This window comes from Emydura macquarii, unplaced genomic scaffold, assembly GCF_026122565.2.
Source record: "Emydura macquarii macquarii isolate MOO-44397 ecotype Brisbane River unplaced genomic scaffold, CSIRO-AGI_Emac_v2 contig_3603, whole genome shotgun sequence".
Classification (NCBI taxonomy): Eukaryota; Metazoa; Chordata; order Testudines; family Chelidae; genus Emydura; species Emydura macquarii.
In genome coordinates, this window is record NW_027133740.1 from 1,691,163 (window position 1) to 1,705,580 (window position 14,418).

A 14,418-nucleotide genomic window follows, 5' to 3' on the forward strand; every position below is an offset into this window, starting at 1 on the left:
ATGTGACTAGGAAAGAGACGAAATGGGAAGCCATAGACGCACAGAGGAACAGAGGGGAGATCGTATCCCCAACATTGTTTTGTGGATTGGCTTACTGAAGGAAACGTGTATGATGATGAGAACATCAGTTGCATTATTCAAGTTTTAAATCCAAAAATCATAACTGAGATTCTAATCAAAACAAAATTGGTAGGCAGGTTCCTTGGCTGGAAGATGAGAAATGAAACCCGATTCTTAATGATTTTTAAGAGCTATGAGGCAGAGTCAATGGTTTTCAATTACATATTTTATTGATGGCAGCTACTTTAAGGAAAGATTTTGGGTGACATGCCCAAAGCATAACCTTTGCCTCGCCCTTATCCAAGTACAGATCCAGTCAAGATTCTCACTCACTCATTCAAGGGCTACTATTTGCCACTGTTCCCTTATCCTCCCGCTAACAGACTAGCCCCATCATATCACCTCATCTTGGGGTGGTGAAGCCCGGCACAGGATGACTATCAATAAATCAACTTGCAAGGGGCACCCTGCCACCAAGAATACAACAACATCCTCTCTTCTTCAAGAGACCAGCTCGGGTATATTCACTGATCCAAGGGAGAGCCATGCTGAGCTGGTTCTTCCCCGAAACATTTGAATGGGCTCCTGCCAGCAGCTGGACAAACAGGAGATGAAAGTTGGGGCCAGTTACTTTCTCTCAATTTTACTTGCAGTTATAAATGATCAAAGCTGCAAGATGGGGTTTGTTTCTTAGTGTATTATCACAAAAGTGGTTTTCTTCCCTTTTTACAGAATTGCTTAGTGGGTTGTTTTTGTTTTTTGGAGGGGGTTTGTTTGTTTTTTACTTTTTGGTAAATCCATTATCCTAAGCGCTTTACACTGGTCAATTCCAGCAATTCCCGATCATGTTTCTCACAAACAGATAATGAGAAAACAAGTTGTAATTTCAACTATATTTACAGTCTTGTGCATCTGCAAACTTCACACAGGTTCCCTGGGTTCTGCAGTTAAAGTCAAGAGGCATGAAATAAAGAGTGATCCAACTCCCCTGGGGTTTGAAGGTACAAGTTTTGGCATCATGCATGGAATTCTTGTCCATAGTTCATTGATACCATCCATGAAATGCACATCTCTTCATTACTGGTGGTAGAGTACATTAAAATCCATGAGGGGTTCTGAGTTTGGTGTCTGTTTGTCATAAACCCAGTTTATCACCTCATTGCTTGTTCTCTGCACCTGTGCTATGTTTAAAGAGTCCCATTTAGGGATGGGCCTGAATCAAAACCCTGGATCCAAACTCCCTTTGGGAGGGAGTTGAGTTCCAGAATCTGGACTCAGTGCCAAATCTGGATTTTTGTGGCTGCTTTCTTTGGTCACAGCCCTCTGATTTTGGTGGGGATGGGGAGTTATTCAAAAGCAGAATCTGGATCCCATTTGAGTCCTTCTTCATCTCGTCAGTCCAGAGTAGGGGAATTAACAGCAGTGCTGCCCAAATGGGAATCCTGCTGACAGTGTATCAAGGGATTTAGTTGGGGTTGGTTGATTTAGTTGGGGGTGATCCTGCTTTGAGCAGGGGGTTGGACTAGATGACCTCCTGAGGTCCCTTCCAACCCTACTCTTCTATGGTTCTAAGGGAGAGGCACTTAACTGACATTAAGAGGGGCCAATGACATTCTGCCTTAGTTTTAATATAAACTCTCACTGTGGTGCACCTTCACATTAAAGAGGAGACCAGCACTGACAGCATTAGATTACCCCTACCCTGCATTTGACCTGCAAGCTATAGTTTGGCCATCCCTGTCCACTCTCCCCAGACATCGCAGGTAGCAGAAGGAATGTGCATGCTGCATAGAGAGAAGGCTAGACTCGGGCATTTTTGTCCATTAAAGGTGCAGTGTTTCATTTCATTCAAGCAGAGTTTAAGACTATTATTCGCAGAATATTCTTCTATTGGCAAGAGGTAGATCTGCACTGAACAAATGATGCTAAAATGTTCACAATTCAGGGAGGGTTTAGTCACCATGGACTTGGAATAGCAGGTGCTTACATGACACAATGTCCCCTTTTAAAGTTTAATGGCTGGCTGTGACAGGGCTAAGTCATACAGTCAGGGTCTTGGGAGGACCCTAGATTCATGAGCCTGGGCTATCCAGGGAGAGGTAAACTGCAGAACGCTTCCTTCATCTGCGCTGCTCTACAGAAATCTGGGTAGGCCAGGGGTGAGTGGCTGGTTCAGTGATGGAACCAATTCAATATTTGGGGCCAGCTGCCTTATAAACCCCAGCAGAGGAAATCGGACTGCAGAGGATGGAGGAAACAGTCGTGGGTACTGTCGGAGGGCCGGGATTCAGGGCACAGATGGAAAAGGGGTTGTACAGTTTTCTTCTCCCTGGTGACCCCAGCTCCGGAGTCCAGGATCATCCTGATCCTTTTCTGGGCAGCATACCCTGTCACGCTGAGTCTCTCTTCACATGAGCAGTGACAATTGTCACATCTTTCCTAGTGGATGCTGCTGCTTCCAAAGCTCCACGTGAGTTACAATTAGTAACGTGAAGGGATTGAGTTTTTCCGTGAAAAACGCTGAACCTCCCCAACCAAACTGCACTGATCAGAAATTATCTCATTCATTCCTGGTCGGGAGGAACGTTTTATTAGTCCGTTTTATAACAGCTGCCACTTGGATGGCTATTAAAAGCCACCCAAAACAAACGCTAGGAGCTATAGAAGTATTGTAAATGCTGCAAGGCCGACTTGTTAAGGGGAAAAAAGAAGGAAACTTTGGAGGAATAGAACACTGCACCATTCATTTGACAATTATTTCCAGCGAATAAGTGACATCCACATTTCTCTTTGGTTTGTTCCGTTTGCTCTCTGCACATCGGTTCTGTGTTTTAGTCATGTGATTACAGCAATATTTGCGTTAAAGGGACCAAACATGCTGTTGCTGGCAGTAAAGGAATACACTTGTAGTGGTTCCATGGTCAGTTTTTCACTTTTAAGAAGAATCTCAGTAAGCGAGAAAATTCTCCTTCCTGTCACAGATGCTTTTGAGAACGCCATATTGGCCCAGACTAAATGCAACGGCAGTTCCATCACAAGACCAGTTCCTAGATCTGCTTCACAGACAGGTAAACAGAATTAAAATGTTCCCAGTGCACTCCTTGGAGAGTTTCATGTGAATCTGAAGATGTATATGACCATGTTAAACTCTCTTTACCTTGCTCTCTTCCTTTTCCTTTTTTTAAAGGAAACATCATTTCCTTTGAAAGAAGTGTGACCTCAAGCCTAGGTCACTGCAGAACATAGAAATAATGGACTGGATTCTGATTTTATTTAGAGGATTCAGAGTAACCATTCTGAATTAACTGTGGTGAGATCAGAATCTGACTTGTGTTATTTTATAGCATCTCTGAAAACCTATTGAACATGTGCTGTTTCTGAAATCCTATCATTGCAATGAAAATTAGCAGAGAAGAGGAGGGATGAGGAGATGGAGTTATTGTAGGAATCTTTATTGCTGGGAGGTCTTTAAGGATTACACTGAACATCTTGAGTCTCGGCTGTGAATGACAATGGCATGAGATTATTAAGGCTCTGTCTGTCCAAGAAAGCTTTTTGTTCTTGTTGTTGTTGCTATAATCTAAGGGGTGAATTTAAACGAATAGGGTTTGGTTTATTTAGCTCAGGAAGGGGTTTAAGCTAAACCAAAAAAAAGCCACTCTCGTATTTGAAGCAGAGTGTCCACCCACAGCGTTCTAGTGGTGTAACTGTATCAGTATAACTGGTAGAACTTTCCCACGTCAACAAAGCCTCGGTCTCTGTTGTACTTTCCTGAATGGTTCTAAGTCAGACATTTCCCATTTTAAAATCTCTCTCTCAGATTGGTTCTCCAGAGCCGTGCTTCTAGCCAAACAGCTTATATTGCTTTCAGTGCTTCTCAGCCTGCGGCTCATTGGCCCCTGGTGGCATGGAGACTGTCTAAGATTTCCAAAGGGGTCATCACATCCATTCAAAACTTCTTAGGGGTTCCCCGAAAGCAAAAAAGTTGAAAACCACTGACTTAGCTGGACGGGCAGGCTGTGCCCAGGGTTAGATGCTAGGCAAGCGCCTGGGCTGACCTGGCAGCTAAAGAGCCAGTAACATTTGGAAGAAGAGGGACTTAGACCAGATCTTTTCATATTTATCTGAACTCAATCTTTGAATAATCCCTAACACATAGCTACCGAGATATCACTCTGTTTTCCCTTCCCTCCACCTTCCCCTCTCATTCCTGTACCTTTCTATTCTTTTGCCTTTCCCAACCCCCTGTTTGCCACCTGTTTTGGGGGGAAGAGGGTTGTTTTACAGTCACATATAAATAAAAAAACTAGTTTGGGGTTTGCATTGTTTTAAACCAGCTTTTGCTATGGAGTGTGCATACATGTCTGTGTCGTGTGTAAATATATTGTGAGAGCATCTGGCTTTGCATCTTGTTTTTCCCTTGGTAGCGATTTTGTGTTTGATAGGGGCAATGATCCACAAGCTATAAAATGTTTGAATCGGCATCCGGGCTATCTACCCCTCTTGGATACATTAACATGAGACAAATGTTTGCTGGGCCCCTGTGGTGTGTACATAATGGGGAAGACATACGGTTCTTCCACTTTTCCCCCAGCATGCACCTCTGCAGGGGCTGCCCAGTGTCCTTTGGAAGAGTGGGGTCCCTGCTTCTGCCTAGTAAACATGTACTCCTCACCTGTCTGAAAGGGGATGGCCCCACCCACTCCTCCGCACCAGCCCCCCACAGTTGGCCAAGTAGGAAGCACATTGCTCCCTGTCCCAGAGCATCAGATTTGCCATTCCAGCACGTACATCCCAAGAGTCTCCTGGAGGAGGGAGGCTGAATTCTGGATGACTGAGCAGAATTCCTCTTGGGATATACAATAATGTGGTATCTTGACGCCCCTTTTCGGGTCCAAGGGCACTAAGACGAGACTGTTGTGTCTGGGCTGGAAATCTGCCTCTCACATTAGATCCCTGGTATTTCTTGCTGGGGCAATGCTGGAGAGAGCCCAACAAGAGAACCCCATCTGGCAGGATCAGGTCACTTCTGTTTCCATGGGTGCATGCAGATGAATAGCAGAGAGAAAGGTGAAATGGTTTCAAGAGTCATTCCGTTCAGGTTCAAGTGCTGGGCAAAGGCAGCATGGGGGTGGGGGCATGCAGTGAATCTGTTTATTTGTTCCAACTTTAAGTCTCACGAATGTCAGCCTGAACACTGGCCGTTTTTCTTAGACACACTCAAACCTAACATTGTACTTCTGTGTGGGAACTTCTCTCCCTTTGCACCACTGTTTGCAATGGAAAGCCAGTCACTCAGGAGAGAACAAGTTGCTGGGTCCTGGAGTATTCCACAGCAGTGCTCACTTTCCTGGTACAGCATCTTGCCATTTGTGAGTGTTGCACTGGCAGGCATTAGAATGGCTCCGCTGTGGGTCATAGGCTCTGTACTGCTAATAGCTAACGGAGATTCTCCTTTATCTGAAACTATTAGTGGCCTGCACTTTCAGAGCTGGAAGATCTGAGTCCAACCCTCACCAAAGCTGTGAGGTTCCAAGTGGCCATGTGCACTGTAATGACGGCAGTGAAATCCTAGGTGGCTGCAGATTTATTATCGGAACACATTACTCTCTATTATGATATTACAGTATATTAACTGCCATCTATAACAGCAAGAGGAACAATTCAGCTGATCTTGTCTGATATCAGATATCAACTGCCCTGATCAGGCAAAAAGGATTATTCACATTATGCATGTTAATCAGATCATCTCTTTTTGATACCTTAGCTATGTTTGTCTCACTGCTGGGTCAAAAGACCGGCCCACCCCGCATCATTCTGACTCCTCTCCCTCCCCCCACAACTTCTGCCTCATAGTTGCCAGGTTTTGGAAGCTGTTTGGGCATAAGATCAGCGGGAGGTTGGGGTTGGATGGACTGTTATTCAAAAGCCTTTGGCCTCAAATACTAGACACATACTGTGAGGTGAGCTAGAAGCTTGAAAATTGGAAGAGACACAGCCTGCCTTTCTGAAAAGGCTCTTGGAAAACCCACAGTGTCTCTACAAACTCACTATTTGCCACAATTGTCTGCTCTGTTGCAATATTCCGTGTCCCCTACATTCTGTGATTCTTGAACTGAAGGCGTTTAGCAATGCTAAACACGTATGTAATATGGTGGGGGAGGAATCTATGAACTGTCTATTTAAATGTTTGAGTCCTCTAAGAGCTGATGCACTGTAGTTCAAGCCTATTGTTTCATTTCCTTTTGCAAAGGTTGGCCCAGCAGGCAGATGCCATCACTAGACATCTTTGAGGATTTTGAAGCCATCCCATCCAGCACTGATGAACTCTCCAACTCTTCTGACATGGAGGAAGAGGCCAATCCTAACAATGTAATTCTTTTCACACCCGCCTCATTGTAAGCCTTTCCTCCTAGCACAGAGTGGGTATAAACTGCAGTGTTTGGATCCACACTTTTCCTGAATATAGGGGTATTCTGATTAGGGGATTTGGTTTGGTTCTAGAAGGGTGCAGAAGTTCAGAACTGAAATAGTGTCCAGATTTCCTGAAGTTCATGGTAGTTCACATTGATGGTGTTGGTTTGAGACCAACTTGAGTTTTCAAGAACCTTAAGATGTAAGGCTACTTAACTGCATCATGACCGTATGTAGGTATAAGATCTAGCAGGGTCCAGAATACTTGCAACTACAGTATTGCACAGCACTGGTAGCATCAGTGCTCTGTGAACACACTGGGCAGTGTTTTGGGACGTATCGAATTCTTCTCTAGGTTGTTTAGAAAAGCTTCCCTCACTTTTAACCTCCTGATTTTAAACTATGTTTAAATACATAAGATACAGAAACAAGGGGAAGCAGCATAGTCCCTCCACCTCCCCCCCACCCTACACTTTTTTTGGTTTCCAAAACTCAGAAAGGTTCAACAGTTATTTTGCTTTTCTCCAAATTGAGATTCATCCCAATGATTGGTACAATATGTTGTCATTAATATGACACCCATGCTCAGATAGTGTCAGTTTCATCCTATAATGAACTAGCTCAGCCCTGCTATAAACCCCCATAAATAAAGGAACCCCTTTAAAAATAAGTAAATTCGAAGAGCTCTGGATTAGCCAAACTGATGACTCAGTAAAATCAAACACAAACCCATTGTCAGAGTGATGGCTGATTTATTAATTGCAGCATTTGAAGGAGCAGGCGAGTCCTACACTATCTGAATATCACTAACCTCAGGTGCTGACCAAAAATAAAAGAATGAAAAAACTATGACATTACCTGAAGAATAAACCTCTGCAGTGCCTACCTCAGTACATTAACCAAGAAGTCTCCCTTTCTTGTTTCCTCCCTTCATAGTAACTTTATGCTGTATTTTTTTTCATTTTTCATAGAGATCCAATCTTTTTCGGGTAGAAGGCAGTTATGAAACCTGTTTCCCAGATTCTCTTACTCTAGAGGATGGAGATTTAGTGCATTTTGTACAGGAAGGAGAAAATGGACAATGGTAAGTGAAGTAGAAAGAGAGAGAGAAAAAACAGCGGATAGGACAGCTGTGGAAAAAGCAATTAGACGAATCTGAAAACAGCTGCAGAAACAAAACTTAAAGCAGGAGAAAACCTGTAGAAAATAAAAAGAACCCCACATTGTCTGGTCTGTGGCAGATTCTAAGATGGCCTAAAGATGGGTTATTATTTACAAAAGATCTATTCTCTCACCCTAGCAATCTACACCCCTGTTACCCCTTGGCCATCGCAGAAGAGCTAGCCTTATAGTGTGCATTTTCACAAAGAACTGTACCAGTGGGGGGAGAGGTGGGGAAATGCACTGATTGTTCTCTCTGAATTTTCAGGTTAGTAAAGAAGCTGGTTTCTGAGAAAAGCAATTGGGTTCCTTCCAGTGTGTTACAGCCAGCAGAGGGCGATAGTCACAGCATCCTCAGGAAGAGCAATGCCGGTAATAAAGACAGATTCTAATGGTGTTTGAAAAGCTCCCCAATTTTCCTTTTTTGTTTAATGAAAAGATACTTTGGCACCTGATCAGACATACACACGACAGTACAATATATATTCATTCTGCCTCACTAGAGAAGGTGTCATTTCAATCCCAGTTGGAGCTCAAGATTTAAACCCAAGATCAGGGCTACAGTTTAGGTTTGTATTTGATGACATTAAAATCTCAAGAGCTGTTGTTGCAGATCAAGTTCTCTCACAATATTTCCACCGTCTTGGGCTAATGTTTTTCAAGAAGGGCTGTCCCGGTGAGATTTCAATCAAACCTGAACTAGAAATAGTCGTTTTCTAGGTTTGGATCGGACCCAAAACCAAACTGTAGGGCAGTGATTGGATTTGGAGAGTTGAATTTGAAGATCAAAGGGTTTAAGATTACAGTTTTGGCCCATATCTAAAAATATCAGGCTGAATTCTGCACTCAGTTACGCAGTTCTATCTCCTATTGGAAACAATATGGAACTAAGAGCAGAACACGTCGTGATCCATTTACTTGAGATCTGAAAGTGAGAGCCAATGATGATTTTGTTGTTATTGTTATCTTTCAATTTGCTAAGATTTAGGAAAGCACTTTTGAAAATGAACAAGGATTTCTTGCTGCAGTTTAAGAGAAACACTTTGTAGTTAAAGATGGATCCTAACAAATCAGTGTTCCACCTAGACTGATGACCTGCCACTGCCAGATAACTGATACTTCAGAAGAAAACCAAAAACACATAATGCAACAAGCCAGTTGTTCAAGAGAATTCCTTCCTGACCCTACCCGATGATCAGCTAATGCCACGAAGCATGAGGGTTGTGATTAGGTTTTTTTAAACATTTGTTTTATTGCTGTGTACTCTGGGATATTAAAAAGAAACCTTCAAATTGTAACTTAAAAGTCCCTGAGATATCACTGTACTGACAACGTGTGTGCTTGTTTTTCAGAAATATACAGTGATACATGTAGCCCGGCACTGGCAGAGACTGAAATGAAGGAAAGTGAGCTGGCCAGAAGCAGAACAGCAGAACAGAGGGCAGGCAGTTGAACTGCAGGACAGGTTTTCCTCAGGACTCCTTCCTCTTCTTTTTTTGTTTTGGTGGATGCTGGATTAAGTCGCCTTTCCCATAAGTTCTGAGCTTCAGAATTCATCCCATTGACATGAAAGCTGCTGGGTCCACTGCATGAGCTGAAAAACGGAAGGAGCTTTAAAAATTGAAGCGGTGTCAAAATCCTCTTCGGTATTGAACAGAAAAAAAAAAGATCCTCGCATTGCTTATTGAACCGTTCGAGAGGATGTGGCCTAAATTAGGTCGACAGCAGAGTGAAAAGTTACTATGCACTTATCTTGTCGTGACATCACTTAGATGTTGTCATGGTTACCAGTCACTGCTCCGCCATGGGAATGTCCTGGGACTTTTCCTTTCCTTTGGCTCTGCTGCTGTGCCTTCCGCTGCCTCCCTTAATTCCACTGGATTGAACGTGATGTATTCAGTCATTTCTAACGGACCATTAATAGGAACAGAAAACTGCAGGGTGCTGGTGGGGGAAATACAAGTCCTGAATCACAATCAGCAGTGAAACTTGGCATAGCGATGGCGTGATTGCTTCTCAACAGCTCAGCGAATGACCTCCAGGATACAGATTGGCGACTTCTGACTAAGAGATGGAGATTCGGCATTGGGCAGGAACTGAGATGTGGCAACTACTGTGACATTTCGAGGTCTTTTTGCAGTATAAACAGATTCTTTCCTCCTGTCTTGTGTTTTTTGGATCACAACCCTCCCACATTTGGTGCTGATAATTCTGTTGAATGCCATTTAATGTTCGACATTTGCGTAGACTGCATGCTGTACACTTTCATTGTGTGTTGGACTATGGAATAGGTACAGTTCATCCCCATATGGCATCAGACTATACTTAGGCATTTACAATGGGCGGTGGGCTTTAGAAGCACTGATGAATAGATAAAGTGTTCTCATTAAGTGCTTCTTTCCAGGATATTTTATTAAGGACTGTACCAAATCTCTGCTGCATAAGGATCTGATGTAGAAGAATGTAGATCTGTGACACATTAAATTTCCTACACAAATCATTAGCTCTTTCCAAGCAGGTCTGATGGCATTTGCATGGAGGTATTTTGATGCAAAATGGGAGTTTTAGATCCCACAAAGCCGCTTGTACCTTAACTTTGGCAAACATAAATATTGACCTAGGACTGCACAAACAGAAAAAGACTGGCCTGAAAGAAAGTACACTAGAGAGCTCAAAAAGTCAGTGATTGGTTATGACTAAATTAGACCTTTTTTGTACTATGATTAGTGATGCTCTGTGTAAATAAATGGCTGTAATAGCACTAAAAAGGGAGAAAAGGCCATACCAAAAATCCATTATGAATTTTACCATGGGCAAAATAATTCAATGAATTAATAATGTTTTAACTATGGTTTCGTTGCAGGGATACAAGTGTTTTTCTTTGTATTGTGCAGCTTTTTGGGGTTTTGGAGGCACAAGCACCTTAACTATGATGCAGCAACAAACTGAAGCACGGGAATAGTCCCAGCAAAGACAAAATTAAAGCATGTGCTTAATCAGACCCTGCTGAATCGGAGCCTTAGAGAGCTTGTTGGTTTAATGATGAGTTGACTGCAGTAGCAAACAGAATGGATGCTGACTTAGAACACTCATCCAACCTTCAAATACCTAACTCCTTTGATTTATGCTGCTTTCTGTTTTGCTGATTCATGTCTAGAGGAAACACAATTCAATGTGCTAAAGCCTTCTTTCGTTTACGGAAATCGGTGCTGTTGCACTGAGATAAGAATTTGGCCCATGTTGCCCTGGGGATAGATCTCATTTACACTAAATGACATTCAGGCCAAATATAGCCCTCGGAGCACACAAACAACTCCTGCTGAAGTTCATTGGAGTCGTACGAGCGACTTAAGGGCATAGTTGAGTCCCTCCCTCCAGTCCCCAAAACAATGAAATCTTCTTATAGTGAAGTCATTTTTTCCCCATAGAATAACTTCACTGTGACTTCCTTGTTATTGTCAGTAGTTTACGCACTGTCTGGTAACAGTGCTTCTCTCTTGCACCCGTCCTTCCCCAAGCAGTGGGGGTAGAGAGTTTTTATTGCATGTTCATATGGAGGGGGGATTATATGAAATTGCTAAACCTAAGATTTATTTGTACTGCTATTGTTGACTTGTGGAAAGGCCAAAAATTGCACTTTAGAATATTTCTAGATGAAAGGGTAGGAATCGACGTTATCGTTGTTGATAAAATATCCGTCTCTCGGGAGTGGGAGCCACTGGGGTCTACCTTTTAGAGGACGGAAGATCAGGAATCCTGGGTTCTGTTCCTACCTCTGCCACTTGCAGTGTTAACTTGGGCCAAGCCACTTAACCCCACAGTGCCTCAGTTTCCCCATCTGTAAAATGGGGATAATGACGCTTTGTCATTTGCAGAAGGTGTCAGCTTACACTCTCCCCTCACACCTGCAACTGGGTGCCAGCAGGTGAACATAAGGTAAAGGACCCCTGGTCCTGCATCCACTATGGAAACCTGTGCACTCTTGTACAATGAAGCATCACCAGGTTTGATAGCGATCTTCCCCCCCACATACACACACACACCTTGACGTTCAAGGAGTGCTAGCATAACAGCCTCTCTGGGTCCTACCTGAATGCCCTGGGGCTAGGGGAGGAAGAGGTTCCTGCATCATCTTTTCCTTTCCTTCAGTGCATGAAGGCAACAAAGGCCACAAAATTATAGTTCAGATTGGAACTGCTTCCCTGCCACAACCTCCTTTGGTTTTAACAGTTTCTGCAAATTTCTGACACTTTTTTTCCTGTTTCAACAAAATTTCAGTTTGTCCTGGTTTGACCAAGATCTGTAGGTCACGCTGACACCATGAATGTACTTGGGAGGGTGAGACTGGGCTAGTAATTCCCTACTATTTGGCTGTGTGAACTGGATACAGCACTCAGGTTTCAGTGGTGCTTGGAGACTGGTTTATAACACAGCTGGCTTCAGACACAGCTTACATGCTTAGTGCTCTCAGTGTGTAGCAAGCTGTCAATAGTGTTTTAGCTGTGTCCACCAACCTTGCTGAGTCCAGGGTTATTGTATAGACCTGTACCATCCACCTTACAAGCTCAGACCATATTTTACCCATTTTGGCTATTGCTGTGTTGTAGCTGGGTCCCCTGAGGTGGTTGATTTTTACATTGTAGTGTCAACCTTAGACTCAGTTCCGTATTGTTGGGTTTTTATAATAAAATACAAATGCTTTTACTTTATGGGGAGTCAAAGTTCAAGCTGATGACAATTCTGACACTTTTTGGCTTTGATGACATGACAAAAACAGGGTTCAGTGACAGGAATTTTCATTTTTCCGCTTGCCCGGACAATCTTTTAATTGGTGTGTTATCTTCTGGCAAACAAGGAGTTGTTAACATTAGCTGTTTTTCACAAGTGGTCTGGAACATGATTTGGGAACAGAGTTAAGATTCAGCAAGACTAACACGTGTTAAGGGGCAGCTCTACTGTAACGAGATCCTCTGAGACAGTCATTTTTGTTGGGTAGATGAGCCCTAAATCACTAGGAGGTTTAAAAATGGTTGGTCCTAACAGACGTCAACTCTAATGGAGACAAGGTCTCAGGCCCAGTCTATACTTTAAAAATAACCGGTCCTGATCCTCCACGTGTTTTAACTAGTTTTATGGAGTGGAGAATGGGGTCCATAGTCTTTACACACTGTAGTAAATGATTGTTGCCCAATCATGTTCTAATGCTGGCTTTCCTTGCCAGCGTGAATCAAGATTTGTGTGGCTGGTATTCCAATTGCTTAGGTGAGAAAAGCCATTTTAATAGCCAGCCTTTTCTTAAATGCTCAGAGATTTCGAACAGGCTTGGGTGGCAGAAAAGTCAGGAGCTTCCTTTTTTTTTTTTTTTTTTTTTTTTTAAGTGCTTCAAGTCTGATTTACTGTTAGATGATCAGAAGTATTTAAAACAGCCAAATTGTGTATTTCTGCCAGCAGCAGGAGCTGAAAATAGCTGCTAGGATTTCTTCTGCCCAGTTGAGAATTGGTACGGTTTGTAATTCTTACATATTTTCCATGTTGATGATGATGTATTTGTATATTGTGATTGATGAGAGATAATCAGACAGGGAAAAAGCACAGAACTCTCTTGATAAATTGCCTGTCTCCCATTCCATACCTCCCCCCTCCTGATCAGGACAGAATGTATGAATTTATAACAACAACAACAAAGTGTGTGAATCTGGAATTTCTGTAAATAGGCCATTCTGAACTGTGTAAAACCACACTTTGTTTGGACTTTATAAAAAATTATAAATACTGTAGTACAAAACATTCGGTGTAGTTGGTATTTCTGTGTAACATAAGGAGAAAATTGAGCTTTCCATTCATTTTAAATGAGAGAGGCTTTGAAAAATTCATGTTTACATTTAATTTAACCTGAGTTATGGCCATCACATATTTGGCCACAAGAGATATGAAACCATTTTCCTATTACAGATCTCCCTTAATTGTGTCCCTGAATCACGTTAACCCCTTAGAGAAGTCCAAGGCTTTACAACAACATGGTTAAGACTCATGTATGCTAAGATTGTAACCAGACTCTGGAACAAACCCATATTGTAAATGGGCCCCAAGTAATGTATTTGCAGAGTATATTTTGGACTTTAATTGTGTGTTTGCAAGATCTGAGCCAACTGCGTGGGGTTTACCCAGGCCTGGAAGGGCTTCAGTAATCCTCAGCCTTGTAACCACGGATATCCTGAGGCTGTGCAGGACAACCCCTCTCTGATCTGTCTGAGTGCACTTTCTCAGGCCTCTTGGCTTTGTTCTTCCGTGGTGGAATCAAGCAATTCTCTCACTTTTTTAGACTGGGCTGCAGTACCCTGCTTATCTTCCATGTTACTGGGTTAGGCACCTATGGTTCTTCCCTTTGGGAGTTAGTGGTTAGGGGAACATAGAGTGACCAGACAGCCATCTCAGATCAAGGAAGTAGGAACAATGTATAACATCAGAGCAAAAGGATTTTAAAACAACACGCAGTCAAGAGGCATGTCTGTCTTACCTCAAATCTAACCGTACTCCTGCTGGGGACCTCAGTGGGTCCAGCTTCCCCCAGATCTCCACACAACAGGCTCTGGGGTCTTAGTCTCAAAAATCTACGTCTCTGTTCTTAAGGGAGACTGTGTCTCTTTAAACCTTCCTGAACCTTTTGCTTTCCGCCCTTCAGAAGAACGGACTCATTCCTGAGGCAGCCTGCCTGGCAAGCCCTGCAGGGACTCACCCCAGCACAGCAAAGCAACCAGCTCTGGCATTGTCCCTCAAGTGTTT

The 14,418-nt window shown here is 42.9% G+C and overlaps 1 protein-coding gene across 1 annotated transcript in view; it reads left to right on the forward strand.

Moving 5' to 3' along the window:
* The window catches only part of MCF2L2 (MCF.2 cell line derived transforming sequence-like 2), a 159,755-nt gene extending 146,333 nt beyond the window's left edge, over positions 1-13,422 (forward strand). The window contains 6 exon segments of the mRNA XM_067536595.1: positions 990-1,061; positions 3,042-3,128; positions 6,314-6,432; positions 7,446-7,558; positions 7,904-8,007; positions 8,988-13,422. Coding sequence (XP_067392696.1) covers positions 990-1,061; positions 3,042-3,128; positions 6,314-6,432; positions 7,446-7,558; positions 7,904-8,007; positions 8,988-9,088 — 596 coding nt within the window. The 3' untranslated portion in view covers positions 9,089-13,422.
* The last annotated feature ends 996 nt before the right edge of the window (positions 13,423-14,418 follow it).